This window comes from Ranitomeya variabilis, chromosome 2 (assembly GCF_051348905.1).
Source record: "Ranitomeya variabilis isolate aRanVar5 chromosome 2, aRanVar5.hap1, whole genome shotgun sequence".
Taxonomy (NCBI): domain Eukaryota; kingdom Metazoa; phylum Chordata; class Amphibia; order Anura; family Dendrobatidae; genus Ranitomeya; species Ranitomeya variabilis.
The window spans coordinates 551904231-551920866 of NC_135233.1; the positions used below are offsets into that span (position 1 = coordinate 551904231).

General features: G+C 48.1%; 1 protein-coding gene across 4 annotated transcripts in view; it reads left to right on the top strand.

Annotated features, from left to right (window-relative positions):
- The window catches only part of MBTPS1 (membrane bound transcription factor peptidase, site 1), a 79888-nt gene that overhangs the window by 49563 nt on the left and 13689 nt on the right, over positions 1-16636 (top strand). For all 4 annotated transcript variants that reach the window (XM_077288186.1, XM_077288188.1, XM_077288187.1 and 1 more), the window contains exons 19-22: positions 8941-9081; positions 10462-10593; positions 13179-13305; positions 13472-13602. In XM_077288186.1, coding sequence (XP_077144301.1) covers positions 8941-9081; positions 10462-10593; positions 13179-13305; positions 13472-13602 — 531 coding nt within the window. The remainder of the gene's footprint in view (positions 1-8940; positions 9082-10461; positions 10594-13178; positions 13306-13471; positions 13603-16636) is intronic.

Below are 16636 nucleotides of genomic sequence, written 5' to 3' on the forward strand. Positions count from 1 at the left end.
CGCTTCAGTTGGGTTTCCTGTCCTGATGGGAACCCCTTGTGCTGAAGAACGGCGGTTCGATTTTATTAACAGAAGATCTTCTTACCCGCTCCTGTCCCGGCACTGGAAGCACAGGCAGGGCGCCTGTATGTCGGCCTTCAGGAGCGGTAGCGCCGTTCGCAGATCCCATAGGGCTCTTGCGCACGTGCGGGCGTCGGTCCGGCACAGTCCGGACTCCTGGGGCCGGTCTCTGTCCGCCACGCCGCTCTCTCCCCCTTAGCTGGGCCACTTCCGGATGCGCGGCTGACGTTGCGCGCAAGGTACGCTGGGAGTGGGCGTGCCCGCGTGACGTCAGACCGGCGCGCCGGATCCAAGATGGCGGCGCCCATGCAGAGAACGCCGGTAACGCCACAGGCTACCCGGCGGTATCCAGGGGAAGGAAAAAGAGCGCAACGGTCACCGGAAGAGGTGGAGAGCACGAGTACCCTTTATTAAGGGAGAAACAACGCTGGAGCAACGCTCATTTCCATACAGCTATTCCAGACATGGAGGATCGTATGGAACTCCAGCAGCAGCAGCAGCCTTTACAGCAGCAGCAGCAGCGTGAGCCCCTGTCAAGTGATACGCCTGCTCACCAGCGTACCAAAAAAGATAGCCGCTCGAGCGCAAGGAGTGGCAAACGCCCTGGTCGGTCGTCTCAGGATTCTACCCCCAGAAGAATCGTTCCACGTGCTCCTAGTCCGCCTCAGATTCCGGTACCGTTTGTGGTCAGCGGGTGGTGAGTGATCTACGTGAATGTCACCCTGGTGGTAATAGGCTACATTTTCTGTTTACTTGGCAGGCGCCGAGGAAGGCTAGCTCCAAGACCAGGAATAAGGAATGTGCCCTCTGTAGAGCTCCGTTGGCAGTCCAGTGGCAGAAAAGTCTTTGCTTAGATTGTATTCAAAAAACCATCCAGGAAGAAACCCCTGACTTTGCCTCTAGTCTAAGGGCAATAATTAGAGCAGAAGTAGAAGGCTCTGTTAAAGCGGCCCTTAAGAAAAAGGGGAAGACAGCCAAATCCCTGGAGGACATTATGTTCGGAGGGTTGGAGGAAAAAAGAAAACGTACGTTTCCCGTTAACTCCAAAATAAAAGCCCTTATTGACAAAGAATGGAAAAAGCCGGAAAAATCGGGTAATCTGCCCTCGGCTTCTAAAAGACGTTACCCCTTTGAGGAAAAAGATTCAGAGACTTGGGATAAAGTGCCTAAAATTGATGGCGCAGTAGCAAAATCTTCTAAAAAGATATCCCTTCCCTTAGAGGACTCTGGGGTATTAAGGGACCCCTTAGATAAAAAGGCGGACGGTTTCTTAAGACACACCTGGGAAGCAACCGCAGGCGCTCTGAAACCTGCAATTGCAGGAACCTGTGTGTCTCGTTCCCTTATTGTTTGGCTACAGCAAATAGAGGAGCAGTTGACATCTAAAGCTCCAAGAGACGAAATTTTATCTAATGTGACTATGGCTAAAGGGGCAGCCGCCTTTATAGCAGATTCATCAGCAGATTCCGTAAGGTTGGCGGCCAGAGCTGCAGGTTTATCCAATGCAGCTAGGCGTGCTCTCTGGTTAAAGGGGTGCCCGGGAGACCTGCCCTCAAAAAACAGACTCTGTTCTATACCTTGTGATGGCCATTTCCTCTTCGGTAAAAAGTTGGAGGACATTCTGGAAAAAGCCGGTGACAGGAAAAAGGGTTTTCCTCGCTTTCCAGTGGACTTTAGAAGGCCTTATTTTCGGAGGGGCAAATTTAGTAGAGGCCGCCCCCCGGGAGACAGAAGGGGCTGGGACTCCAGAGACAAAAGGGGATGTGGATATATGTTTAAAGGTCCCTCAACTTCAACTAAAAAGCCCTCCCAATGACGCCAGGCCAGTAGGGGGGAGGCTTTCATCTTTTTTCCCAGCCTGGGTAAACATCTCCCCCTCTCATTGGGCTCTGATGGTGGTCAAAGACGGCCTAAAAATAGATTTTGTTTATCCACCGCGACGGACTTTTATTTCAACACCCCAAAGAAAAACCCCGGAAGAGCAGCTAGCCTTGGAAACAGAGGTACTAGAGCTGGTTTCAAAACGTGTTTTGATAGAAGTCCCGTGCAAGGAACAGGGAAAAGGTTTTTATTCCCCTCTTTTTTTGATAAAAAAACCAGACGGGTCACTAAGAACTATCGTCAATCTAAAACGCCTCAATCAATCGGTAGTAAACTGTTCCTTCAAAATGGAGTCTGTAAATACAGCGATAAAACTCTTGTTCCCACAGTGCTTCATGGCAGCTATCGATTTAAAAGACGCCTATTATCACGTCCCAATTCATCAAAATTTTCAAAAATTCCTAAGGGTAGCGGTTTATGTCCAAGGTTGTCTCAGGCACTATCAGTACACTGCCCTCCCGTTCGGCCTGTCAATAGCGCCAAGAATTTTTACCAAGCTGATGTCAGAGGTCATGTCCTTCCTCCGCTCACGGGACGTGGTAATTGTTCCATATCTGGACGACTTCCTGATAATAGGGAACTCAGCGGCGCACTGCCTGTCACAAATAGAAGAGGTTATGACGACACTAGAATTGCTGGGGTGGAAAATAAATCTTGCCAAATCAAGGTTGACGCCGGAGCCGGTTCAGTCCTTTCTAGGCCTGGTTCTGGACTCCGGGCGTCAGCTTTGTCTTCTACCAGAAAACAAGCTGGTCAAAATCCAAAATCTTGTGGAAACAGCAATTCAACACCCTGTAATGACTTTGAGAAAAGCAATGTCCTTGCTGGGCTCTCTGACGTCCTGTATACCCGCAGTAAGATGGGCTCAATTCCACCTAAGATTATTACAGTGGGAGGTCCTGTCGGCGCAAAAACTGTTAAAAGGGCATTTAGAGGGCAAGCTGTGTCTTTCATTGGGGGTAACGGATTCCCTAAAATGGTGGACCATAAGAAATCATTTAACATCTGGGGTCCAGTGGGTAACTCCGATAGAACAGGTCATCACCACAGACGCAAGCGGTACAGGATGGGGAGCTCATTTAGGGACTCTCTCTGTTCAGGGATCTTGGTCCCATCTAGAGTCACAACAAGCGTCAAATTTAAGGGAATTATGGGCAGTAGAAAGAGCTGTGAAACACTTCCTTCCCATCATTCAGGGCCACCATACCAGGGTCATGTCGGACAATCGCGCAGTGGTGGCATATATCAACCACCAAGGGGGGACGAGATCCCCTTCCCTAATGAAGTCAGCGTCTGTCCTCCTACAAATAGCAGAACACCACCTGCTATCCCTCTCTGCTCTTCACATAAGGGGAATCGAGAATTCGAGAGCAGACTACCTAAGTCGCAAGACACTGAGGCAGGGGGAGTGGTCTTTAAATCCCCGGGTCTTTCAAGAGATAGTGCAGGCCTGGGGCTTACCTGTGATAGATTTGTTTGCCACTCTAAACAACAGGAAGGTAGACAGGTTCTGTTCACTAGACCCGAGGGAGAATCCCTTCGCAGTAGATGCCCTGCAGATTCAATGGGATTTCAGTCTCGCGTATGTGTTTCCACCAATAGCAATGATACCAGCAGTAGTGAGGAAAATCAGAATGGAGCAAGCGAGAGTAATATTGATTGCTCCATTTTGGCCGAAAAGACCTTGGTTCTCCCTCCTGAGACAAATGTCTATAACCGATCCGTGGATCCTACCAGAGATTCCGGACCTACTAACCCAGGGCCCAATATGCCACTCTCAAGTGAAGGGCTTCCATCTTGCAGCCTGGAATTTGAGAGGGCATTACTGAGTAGGCGGGGGTTTTCGCCGGGGTTAGTTTCCACCTTATTAAAAAGTAGAAAACCAGTAACATCTAGAATTTATGGTAGAACGTGGAAAAAGTTTCTGGATTTTTCGGGGCAACCTTTGGGGGACAAGGCTCCTGTGGGTACCATCTTAGAATTTTTACAAGCGGGTTTACAACTGGGGTTGGCAACCAATACACTCAAGGTCCAGGTGTCGGCATTAGGTGCCTTATATAATTGCAATCTTGCCTCCAATAGATGGGTGTCCCGCTTTATTAAATCCTGTAGTAGGTCTAGACCGATAAAAATTCAGAGACTTCCCCCGTGGGATTTAAATCTGGTATTAAATGCTCTAACCAATAGTCCATTTGAACCCCTGCAGGAATCATCATTAAAGATACTCACTCTTAAAACGGTACTCCTGGTTGCGTTAACATCAGCCCGTAGGGTGAGTGATTTACAGGCCCTGTCCGTCTCCCCTCCTTACACGCAAATTTTTGATGACAGGGTAGTACTCAGACCAGATCCGGCATACCTTCCAAAGGTTGTACTTAAATTTCATAGAAGTCAAGAGATTGTGTTGCCCTCCTTTTGTAATAATCCTAGGAACCCAGGGGAGGCAAAATTTCATACACTGGATGTGAGGAGGGCTATTGTGCAGTACATATCCTTGACTAATCAGTGGAGAAAAGATCAATCCCTTTTCGTAGCCTTCCAGGGTAGTAGGAAAGGATATGGGGTATCCAAGGGTACTATTGCTAGGTGGATTAGGGAGGCTATTTCATTATCCTATGCTTCCTGTGGCGCCCCGATCCCTGATGGCATCAAGGCTCACTCCACCAGGGCCGTGTCTACTTCCTGGGCTGAAAAAAGCAGAGGTATCGATAGATCAAATTTGTAAAGCCGCTACCTGGTCCTCTCCGTCTACCTTCTTTAGACACTACCGGCTAGATCTATCCTCCTCGTCTGACCTTACCTTTGGTAGAAGGGTGCTACAAGCGGTGGTCCCTCCCTAAGGTGGTTCTTTCTCCAAAAATCTCTCAGGTGTGCTGTCATGGGAGACGGGAAAACACCAAGGTTACTTACCGGTAGCCGGTTTTTCCGGAGCCCATGACAGCACCTGTATATTCCCTCCCTTCTTTTTTCACCCTTTGGTGCGCACTTTTTAGCTGGGTGTATTTTGTTATATTTATAATGTGGTGATGGATTACCATGTACTAACCAAAAGGGCCTCTCATGCTCTGGAAAACCAACTGAAGCGAGGGAGAGGTACCGCCCTTTTATTTCAGTAGGTTTCCTGTCCTGACTGGGCGGATCCCTCTCTCAGGTGTGCTGTCATGGGCTCCGGAAAAACCGGCTACCGGTAAGTAACCTTGGTGTTTCGCGGCAAAAAATGCATTGCTGTCTATGTAAACGCATGCGTTTGTTTGCGTTAAAAACGCATGCGTTTTTATAGAAAAAAAAAAACAGAAAACACTGAAAAGCCACTCACCACCATCAAGTTGATAAAGGGATCCAAACCCTAACTCTACCCCTAACCTCAGCCCTAACCATTTAATGAACATTTTCTGACAGTCATAGTGCCGCCACGTATTTGAGTGCCGCCACGTATTTGAGTGCCGCCACGTATTTGAGTGCCGCCACGTATTTGAGTGCCGCCACGTATTTGAGTGCCGCCACGTATTTGAGTGCCGCCACGTATTTGAGTGCCGCCACGTATTTGAGTGCCGCCACGTATTTGAGTGCCGCCACGTATTTGAGTGCCGCCACGTATTTGAGTGCCGCCACGTATTTGAGTGCCGCCACGTATTTGAGTGCCGCCACGTATTTGAGTGCCGCCACGTATTTGAGTGCCGCCACGTATTTGAGTGCCGCCACGTATTTGAGTGCCGCCACGTATTTGAGTGCCGCCACGTATTTGAGTGCCGCCACGTATTTGAGTGCCGCCACGTATTTGAGTGCCGCCACGTATTTGAGTGCCGCCACGTATTTGCGTGCCGCCACGTATTTGCGTGCCGCCACGTATTTGAGTGCCGCCACGTATTTGAGTGCCGCCACGTATTTGAGTGCCGCCACGTATTTGAGTGCCGCCACGTATTTGAGTGCCGCCACGTATTTGAGTGCCGCCACGTATTTGAGTGCCGCCACGTATTTGAGTGCCGCCACGTATTTGAGTGCCGCCACGTATTTGAGTGCCGCCACGTATTTGAGTGCCGCCACGTATTTGAGTGCCGCCACGTATTTGAGTGCCGCCACGTATTTGAGTCACGTTTAGGGTTTTCTTGTGTGTTCTTGTGTGTTCTTGTGTGTTCTTGTGTGTTCTTGTGTGTTCTTGTGTGTTCTTGTGTGTTCTTGTGTGTTCTTGTGTGTTCTTGTGTGTTCTTGTGTTTTTCTATAAAAACGCATGCGTCTTACCGCGTTTACATGCGTTTTTTCACACATGCGTTTTTTAAAAAACGCATGCAGATAAAAACGCAAGTGTGAAACCAGACTTAGAAATGATTTCTATTCCATGCGAGAAATTGCCAAGAAACTGAAGATTTCCTAGAACTGTGCTCTCTTCTGAAGGGAGTAGTACACACTAACAGTCTCTAACCAGAGTAGAAAGAGAAGTGGGAGGCCCCGCTGCACAACTGAGCAACAAGACAAATACATTAGAGTCTGTAGTTTGAGAAATCGACGCCTCAACTGGCAGGTTAATTAAATAGTACACGCAAAATACCTGTGTCAACGTCTACAGTGAAGAGGTGACTCCGGGATGCTGGCCTTCATGGCAGAGGGGCAAATAAAAAGCCATATCTAAGACTGGCTAATAAAAAAAGAAGATTAATATGGGAAAAAGAACAGATATTGGACAGAAGATTGGAAAACAGTGTTATGGACAGACGAATCCAAGTTTGAGGTGTTTGGATCACACAGAAGAACATTTGTGAGACGCAGAACAACTGAAAAGATGCTGGAAGAGTGTCTGATGCCATCTGTCAAGCATGGTGGAGGTAATGTGATGGTCTGGGGTTGCTTTGGTGCTGGTAAAATGGGAGATTTGGACAAGGTAAAAGGGATTTTGAATAAGGAAGGCTAAGGCTATCACTCCATTTTGCAACGCCATGCCATACCCTGTGGACAGCGCTTCATTGGAGCCAATTTCATCCTACAACAGGACAATGACCCAAAGCACATCTCCAAATTATGCAAGAACTATTTAGGGAAGAAGCAGGCGGCTGGTATTCTATCTGTAATGGAGTGGCCAGCGCAGTCACCAGATCTCAACCCCATTAAGCTGTTGAGGGAGCAGCTTGACCGTATGGTGCAAAAAGTGCCCATCAAGTCAAACCAACTTATGTGAGGGGCTTCTGGAAGCATGGGGTGAAATTTCTCCAGATTACCTCAGGAAATTAACTGCTAGAATGCCAAAGGTCTGCAATGCTGGAATTGCTGCAAAGGGAGCATACTTTGACAAAAGCAAAGTTTGAAGGAGAAATTATTTCCCAAAAATTTATTTTTTTTATTTTTTTTTAACCTTGTCAATGTCTGGACTAGATTGTCAATTCATTTGGCAACTCATTTGATTAATAAGTGTGAGTTTTTCATGGAAAACACAATTGTCTGGGTGACCCTAAACTTTTGAACCCTTGTTGGACTTTTGCACTCCCATCAGCCACAGGTGATTTTTAAGTTGTTAGCTGGTCCATTCCTACCCCATAACTTGTAAGCTTTTTTTTTTGGGGCCAGGAGAGGTGACATGAGCCGGGTCGGCTCCAGGTTTTTGAGGGCCCCGGGCGAAAGTCTCAGTGGGCCCCTTTAACACACACCACGATTTATGATGCACAGATACGGCAGAGAAATATAGGTATAGTACAATGCCAGATTTCACTTCTTACATGAGTGATGGCTATTGTAAATTCTGCAGTGTGTATATATACAGGAGGAGTGGTACTGTGCAGTGTGTGTGTGTGTGTGTGTGTAGATAGATAGATAGATAGATAGATCTATATCTAGATATATCTCATGTGTGTGTATATATACAGGGGGAGTGATACTGAACAGTATATATACTTCAGCAGCTGAGCTGCAACCTGCAGCCGCCCAGCTCACCCAGAACCCCAGAATACAGGGATAGCATCGCACTCTCAGGTGCCAGTAGGAGCTCCTCCGGAATCTGCCTAAGGCTAGGTTCAGATTGCGTTAGTGCAATCTGTTTAGCGCGAGCGCTAGCGGATTGCGCTAACGCAGTGTCTTTTTCGGGGCCGCGTTCAGGGGTCGCGTTAACGTCCCCGCTCTCGCAGATCCCCGATCTGCGAGAGCGGGGAACGGACCTCTGGCGCACCGCGGACGCTGCAAGCAGCGTCCGAGGTGCGCTACAAAAGACCGGCACATCGCTAGCGCGTGCCGAAAATGACACGCGCTAGCAATGCGCTCTAACATTGCCGGCAATGGGAGCGCTAACGGACGCGGTGCACGGCGTTAATTTCGCCGTGCAACGCTGTCCGTTAGCGCTATCCCATTAACGCAATGGGAACCTAGCCTAATAAGTTCAGCACTGCAGCCAGGGGCAGAGCAGAGCAGGAGAACTGCTCTCTCCGCCCACAAACAGTCAGCTGGCTGCATTCTTAACCCCTATGTGCCTGCCTGCCTGGTTGCACTGACTGAGTGAGAAGATGCTTGTGCCAGCTGTATCTATGACAGCGTGAGTGGGCCCCCCCGTCTCGCCAGGGCCCCGACACTTGCCCGGGTGCTGACGCCGGCCCTGGACATGAGGACAGGGACACCACTTTTGAAGGACGCCTTGACATTGCAGTTGGGCTTACATATATTAGCCTTGTGTGTTGGTGGGTGGCAGCTCTGGGGAAATTTCTTGATATTTGTCTAGGGCGGTAATTTTAGCTATAAAATTAAAATGACTGGCGGGAATGTTCCACTGATGGAAACATGCCCACAAGCATCGGTGGTATTGGCGTCCCAGGACTTGTGCAGTACATGCTCTGCTGCTGTGACCCGGAGAGAGCTGATCAGTACGTGGGGTCGGTTACCACATTGGAAGTTCAATTCAAGCATCTACAACGCATCCCCCTCCCATTATAAGGGTATATTACACCTGTACCTGTGCGTTTTTAATCTTTGCTTATTTTCCGATCATGTGAGACAAAGCGCCAATAAACCCACTTGCCTGCACAGGACTTGAAGTGCTAAAGCAAGAAACCTTTCTGGTTGAAAATGTCCCGGTGCTAGGACTCTACCAGACGCAGTCCGAGGGCGGAGGCAGAATTGTGCTTTATGGAGACTCCAACTGCCTGGATGACAGCCACCGCCAGAAAGGTACTGATCTAATCAGCCTTATTTAGGGCCAGCTTAATACAATAAAGGAAAAGAAAATGTCAACATTTCACCCTTCTCGCCTAAACTATTTAATTGTACATGTAGCTTTCAGTCTGTTCCTCTGTTATGGAGAAATAGACTTTGAACCGATAAGCAAATAATGCTGCAGTGCTTTCAGTGAATGGACGCTCTCCCCAAGCCTGCGTCACTCCGGCTCTATTAACCACACAGTGCTACCTCCACCTGCTTAACTATCCTCCAGAGGACAGAAGCTGTCGGCACTGGGTGGGTAATAGAGCCGGTCTGACTGGATTGGGAAGAGTTACCACCCAGTGACAGTACTTCACCCTTATTTGTATATAATGTCAGAGGCGGATTTCTCCGTCGCAGAGGAACAGACAGTCTGGGTAAAGGGAATGCTGGATTCATCTTCACAAAACGCTGCATGTGCATATAACTAGTATGTGGGGCTTGCAGTCCTGCTGACAGACCCCCTTAAAGTGAACCTGTCACCAGGTTTGGCCAATACGAGTTACGGCCATCGCCTTTCAGGGCTTATATACTGATTTCTATAATGCTGAAGATAAGCCCCCGATCCGACCTGCAAGAGAAGAAAAATAACTGTTATACTCATCTGCGGTGCGGTCCGGTCCGATGGGTGTCGCAGGTCTTTGTCCGGCGCCTCCCATTTTCTTGGCATCTTCTTGTGATGCTGCCCTCCTGCTTGCTTCATGGCTCCCTGGCATCGCACTCCTGCGCAGGCAGACTTATCTGCAAAAGTAAGAGCAAAGTAAAAGTAGGCCTGCGGAGGAGCCGCGATGCTGGCGAGCCATGAAGGAAGCAGGAGGGCAGCATCACAAGAAGATGGGAGGTGCTGGACCAAGACCTGCTACACCCATCGGACCGGACCGCTTCGCAGGTGAGTATAATTTATTTTCCTTCTCTTGCAGGTCAGATCGGGGGCTTATCTACAGCATTATAGAATGCTGTGTATCGGCCAAACCTGGTGACAGGTTCCCTTTAAGTAGAGCGCATTGCCTTCACTCTAAAGCAGAGGTGTCAAACTGCATTCCTCGAGGGCCGCCAACAGGTCATGTTTTCAGGATTTCCTTAGCATTCCACAAGGTGCTGGAATCATTCTGTGCAGGTGATTAAATTATCACCTGTGCAATACAAGGAAATCCTGAAAACATGACCTGTTGGCGGCCCTCGAGGAATGCAGTTTGACATCTCTGCTCTAAAGAGCACACCGTGTAACTGAAGCTCGTTACTTGTTTACTTGTTCTTTCCTACTAAAGAAGTCTGCACATTGCCGCACTCGTGCTGCAGGATGACCTGCTAACACTTTTTACATTAGAGCCTTCCTCCTTAACATTGCAGATTGCTTCTGGCTTCTTGACTCCTTACTCCAGTACACTTCCTATGGAGTGCTGCCAGCAAGTCTCAGTCACTCTGAAAACAGACAGAAGCCTCCAAACGGTGAAGGTCTCTCCCCAGCAGAGAGAATGGAAGGTAAGTGCTATAGATCTCACTGGAAGAAGCGCCTAAGCTTTAGGGGGAGGGGAAACGACAAGCAGCTGTCTTGGCAGATATGAAACTCCTAAGGGGGATCTGGGTCTGACATGTGAAGAAAAAAATGAATAAATATATATCATACACACACTAGCTGAAGAGCCCGGCGTTGCCAGGGCATAGTAAATATCTGTGGTTAGTTATAGCACCTCACTTCTCGTTTTTTTTTCCCCCTCACATCTCTCATTTTCTCCCTTACACCTCTCATTTTCCCCCTCACTCCTCTCATTCCCCCCTAACACTTGTCATTTCGTCCTCACATCTGTCATTTTCCGATCACTCCACTGTTTTCCCTCACTCCTCTCATTTTGCGCACTCACCTTTTCATTTTCACCTCACACCCCTCATTTTCACCTCACACCTCTCATTTTCCCCTCAGTATATACATGTTTGTCATCTCCCTTATATATAGTATACACCTGTATGTCATCTCCTGTATATAGTATATACCTGCTGTATGTCATCTCCTCCTGTATATACCTGTATGTCATCTCTTCTGCATATACTATATACCTGTATGTCATCTCCTCCTGTATATAGTATATACCTGCTGTATGTCATCTCCTCCTCTATATACCTATGTGTCATCTCCTCCTGTATATAGTATATACCTGTCATCTGTTCCTGTATATAGTATATACGTGTGTCATCTCCCCTGTATATAGTATATATCTGTGTGTAGTCTCCTCCTGTATTAGACCTCGTTCACACGTTATTTGGTCAGTATTTTTACCTCAGTATTTGTAAGCTAAATTGGCAGCCTGATAAATCCTAAGCCAACAGTAAGCCCACCCCCTGGCAGTATATATTAGCTCACACATACACATAATAGACAGGTCATGTGACTGACAGCTGCCGTATTTCCTATATGGTACATTTGTTGCTCTTGTAGTTTGTCTGCTTATTAATCATATTTTTATTTTTGAAGGATAATACCAGACCTGTGTGTGTGTTTTAGGGCGCGTTTCATGGGTCAAGTTGTGTGTGTTGAGTTGCGTGTGGCGACATGCATGTAGCGACTTTTGTGAGATGAGCTTTGTGTGGCGACATGCGTGTAGCAACTTTTTGTGTGTCGAGTTGCATGTGACAGGTTAGTGTAGCAAGTAGTGTGCAGCAAGTTTTGCGCATGGCGAGTTTTATGTGTCATGCGTTTTGAGTGTATGCAAGTTTTGTGTGAGGCAACTTTTGCGTGTGTTGCAACTTTTGTGCATGTGGCAATTTTTCCGCGTGTGCAAGTTCTGCGTGTGGCGAGTTTTCCATGAGGTGAGTTTTGCGTGTGGCGAGTTTTGAGTGGCGACTTTTGTTTTTCGACTTTTATGTGGCGAGGTTGGTGTATGTGTGGTGAAATGTGTGCTGAGGGTGGTATATGCGTTCAAACACGTGGTAGTGTGTGGCGCGTTTTGTGTGTGTTCATATCCCCGTGTGTGGTGAGTATCCCGTGTCGGGGCCCCACCTTAGCAACTGTACGGTATATACTCTTTGGTGCCATCACTCTCATTCTTTAAGTCTCCCTTGTTCACATCTGGCATCTGTCAATTTGCCTCCAACACTTTTCCTTTCACTTTTTCCCCATTATGTAGATGGGGGCAAAATTGTTTGGTGAATTGGAATGCGCGCGGGGTTAAAATTTCGCCTCACAACATGGCCTATGACGCTCTCCGGGTCCAGATGTGTGACTGTGCAAAAGTTTGTGGCTGTAGCTGCGACTGTGCAGATGCCAATCCCAGATATAGATAGATAGAGAGATGTATATGTATGTGTGTGTGTGTGTATATATGTGTGTGTGTGTGTGTGTGTGTGTGTGTGTGTGTGTGTGTGTGTGTGTGTGTGCGCGTGCGCGTACACGCACGCACGTCCGGATCCTGCAAATGTGACCGCACGATCCGTTTTTTTTTTTTTTTTTTTTTGCCATTGACTTGAACGAACGACTGATTGAGCACGTCGCATCCATGGTGCGACGGATATGTCGTGTTTTTGCGGTCCGTCGAGATGAAAAAACGTTCAATGTAACGTTTTTTCGTCGTCGGGCCGACTGTTTGTGACGGCCCCGTACCGACGGAAATGTGAAAGAAGCCTTACCTGCCATAGTCCACAGCCGTTCTGGAGCGATGTCACGTACATCACACTGTAACAATGACATTACCCCAGGCCCGCTAATCCATAGTAGTGGCCAAGAGGTGGTCCTCTTCTCTCATGTCACACAGAACGCTGCAGGCATTGTGACGTCAGACATTTGCACCAACTCTAACCTTTGTGATTGGACACTCTGAAATTGTAGCTGTTTTCTGGTTTGTATTCAACTTATATTGTTGATCTGATTATTTCCAATTTTAAAAAACTTCTGGACATGTAACGTCACAATTTTGTGGATTCTTGTCTGATTTCTGTGGCGTTCCTGATGGATATCGCACCATGCAAAGTATCCGACCAAGCTCTGCAGGGACATTGATCCCACTGGGGCTGCTGGTAGATGTGACTGTAACACTCCACTTTACAATCCTTCCTCAGTTCTGTTCTCTTCTCAGGAAATCATCTTCATCGTTACTCCAAAGTGTTAGAAGCACATCTGGGAGATCCTAAACCTCGTCCATTGCCCGCTTGTCCCCATCTGTCTTGGGCCAAACCACTGCCCCTCAATGAAACCGCTCCTAGGTATGTAAGACAAAGTATCAGCTTGTACAGGAGCTACGTACTAAAGTTACTTGTCCTAACCGTGGAGGGGTTTAGTACAAATGTTATCGTACCTACACGTCTCCTCTTCATAAATCCAGACTGTATAATGAAGGCTATTGATTGATTACTTTTGATCTTTCTCCAGTAACCTGTGGAAACATCAGAAGCTGCTTTCAATAGATCTGGATAAAGTGGCTTTACCCAACATCCGCCAAAATCGGCCACAAGTGAGACCCTTATCGCCTGGTGAAAGCGGAGCATGGGATATACCTGGAGGTTGGTGTATATTGCTTTGTATGGTGGTCCTGTATCGCCCTCCGGTGGTTACTGAAGGCTGTGCAGGAGGAGAGTAGACGTAAAGGTTGTGGTCACCTGCCAAGCTTCTAGAGCTTTCACCTGAAAAGGAAGCAGTCATCAGAAAAAAACTGATTTAGACCATAGGTCATTGAGTTAAATATATTCTTCTGAAGCATTCTTGGCAACTTCTCTTACCCTCTGATAATAAAAATCTAATCTTTGATAACCTAGGATCCACCAGTCACCATAGGTGATATCAGCTGTGTATAGAGGTGTTACCTGTCACGGTCATCCTGCCCTGATAAGGAGCCTGCTGAAAATTGAAAATATTACCAATTGTTCTGTATAAGGGAGCAGTCAGACCTGCCTTATAAATCGGATGGCGATGCACCGGCCGGCGTCTCTAACGACTTGATCATGACGGCTTCATATACTTTATGCAGCGGTCGGTAGAGTGTGGTCTGATCTGATTTATATGATTGTCTGAGCTAATAAAGATTGTGACCTAAACTGGACTGAAAAGAACGCTTCATATATAGGTGTATGGGACTCGGCAACAGAGAAGAAATTACGTTATATTTATTCAGTCGCCATGACAGCACTAACGAGAGAGGGGATCCGCCCTTCAGGGACAGAAAACCTACAGAGATAAAAGGGCGGCACCTCTCTCCCGCATTAGTTTGTTTCCTGTCCCTGACAGGGGACCCTACAGACATACCTTATGAAGAAAGGTGAAGATAGAAGATTTTTACCCAGACCCAACAGACCGATTCAGGAGGCGGGAGGGCCCCTTCCTCGGTGCTGATCGGCTTTCTGGAGGTGCCACACCACAGAGGGCCGTGGGGGTAGGCAGCAGCAGGAAGAAGCAGCAGCAGGAAGAAGCAGCCTTCAGGGGGAGTGCTGTCTTGAGGTGTCCCATCGCCGCAGGTACAGGTGAGTGTAGGGTAGGAGGCCCTGTCTTCCGGGACTGCGCGCGGTGCTGGCGTTTCTCTTCCGGCCGGGTGTCTGTTGTGGGTGGTAGCGTGGTCGGCGTTCCGGGTGCGGCGAGGCGCATCGGAGGTGATGTACAGGAAGGGGCGGGCCCTGGTGAGTATCAGCTAGGCGACGTTTGACACGCGGCGCATGCGCATTAGGGCCGACGCGGTAAATATGGCGGCGCTCTGTAGAACGATGAGGGAATTGAGGTGCTTGGCGGTTCCTATAGCAGAGGGCCTATTAGATGTGATAAGGGAGGGACGCTCGACACAGCAGGCGGCAGTTAGTACCGATGGGGGTGCAGTCTCGTGAGGGAGGGGCCTCCCATATACTATGTGCCAGGCAGTTCACCAGGATTGGCCTGCTGACCCCATCCGGGGGAGGTACATGAGCGGGACCAGGCTTTTTAAGAGATCCCTAGGGGCTACTGCATGCTTCTTATCCATTTGGAGATGGAGTCCCATGCGCTGCAGCAATCTCCAGATCAGCAGTGTCATTCCTTGGAGGAGCCCCAAGTGTCGACTATCCAGTGAAGGTCCAGTGGCAGTAGTCACCCGGAAAGAGAGAGGACCAGTCAGAAACTTAAGCCTGGAAGATCTTCAAGCCGTAAGGATGATGCACCGGCTGTGAATCGGTGCAAATCGGTGTGAAACCCCCCCCCCCCCCCCCCCGCAGGCTACGGTACCACCCAGTTACCTTCTAGGGGTAAGTGATCTCCGTGGAAGTTCACTTGGTGATGTGTCTCCCCTTATGTTCCCTCTCTCCTTACTTATCAGGGAAAGAAACGGTCCACTAAGACTAAACATAGAGAATGTGCTGAATGTGGAGTTCCTTTACCGGACAGCCACATAAAGAAGCTATGTGGACCTTGTATTCAGCATTTGATAGCGGAGGACTTTGTTACCAGCCTGAGACAGATGGTCAGGCAAGAAGTCAGAGGTTCGGTCAAATCTCTTTCCCAGGGTAGGGAGATTAGAGGAAGAGAGCCCAGATCCCCAGTTTCAATTGAGGACAGTGATTCAGGGGAGCTAAGATCAGATTCTCTTTTTTCTTCATCTTCTTCAGAGACTGAGTCTGGTCATTCATGTTTTTCTTTTGACCTCATAGACCGCCTGGTCAAGGCGGTAAATAATACTATGGGAATTGAAGAAACCCCGTCAGAAATCTGTGCAGGATGTCATGTTTAAGGGTCTAGACCGGAAGTCTCGTAGATGTTTTCCGGTGGTTGAAAAGGTGAACTCCCTTATTCTACGAGAGTGGAAGAAACCGGATAGGAAAGGTTCTCTTCCGCCGTCGTTTAAAAAGAAATATCCTTTTGAGGAGGCGGTATCTTCAGCATGGGATAAAGCCCCAAAACTCGATGCTGCCATAGCTTCCAAGAAATTCTCTCTACCATTTGAGGATTTGGGAACTTTAAAGGACCCGATGGACAGGAGAGCTGATGTGTTCCTTAAAGGGACTTGGGAAATGTCAGCAGGAGCTCTCAGGCCATCAATTGCAGCCACCTGTACAGCACGTTCTATGATGGTGTGGTTGGACAGTTTAGAAGATCAACTTAAAAACAAGACTCCGAGGAATGAGATTTTATCCTCTTTCTATGGTTCAAGGAGCGGCTGCATACCTTTCATATGCTTCTGCAGATTCTGTGAAGCTGGCAGCCAGATCAGTGGCCCTTTCTAATGCTGCTCGTAGAGCCATTTGGCTAAAATGTTGGCCAGGTGGCATGCAGGCCAGATCAAAACTGTGCAGTATTCTGTGTGAGGGGGTGCATTTGTTCGGGTCAGTTCTAGATGAACTGTTGTAGAAAGCAGGGGATAGTAAGAAACGTTTCACTTACTTAGGAAGACCCTCCTACAGACGGGGTACTAATAGAAGATGGTTTGACCGTACAAGACCTAATAGAGAAAGGTCCAGATATGACACCAATAGGAAGAAAGGTAGAGGCTACATGTTCAACTCTTTTTGGGACAATAGAAAGCCACAATGACTGCCGGACCAGGTGGGAGGCAGGCTTTTAGCCTCTATCCGGCTTGGCTAA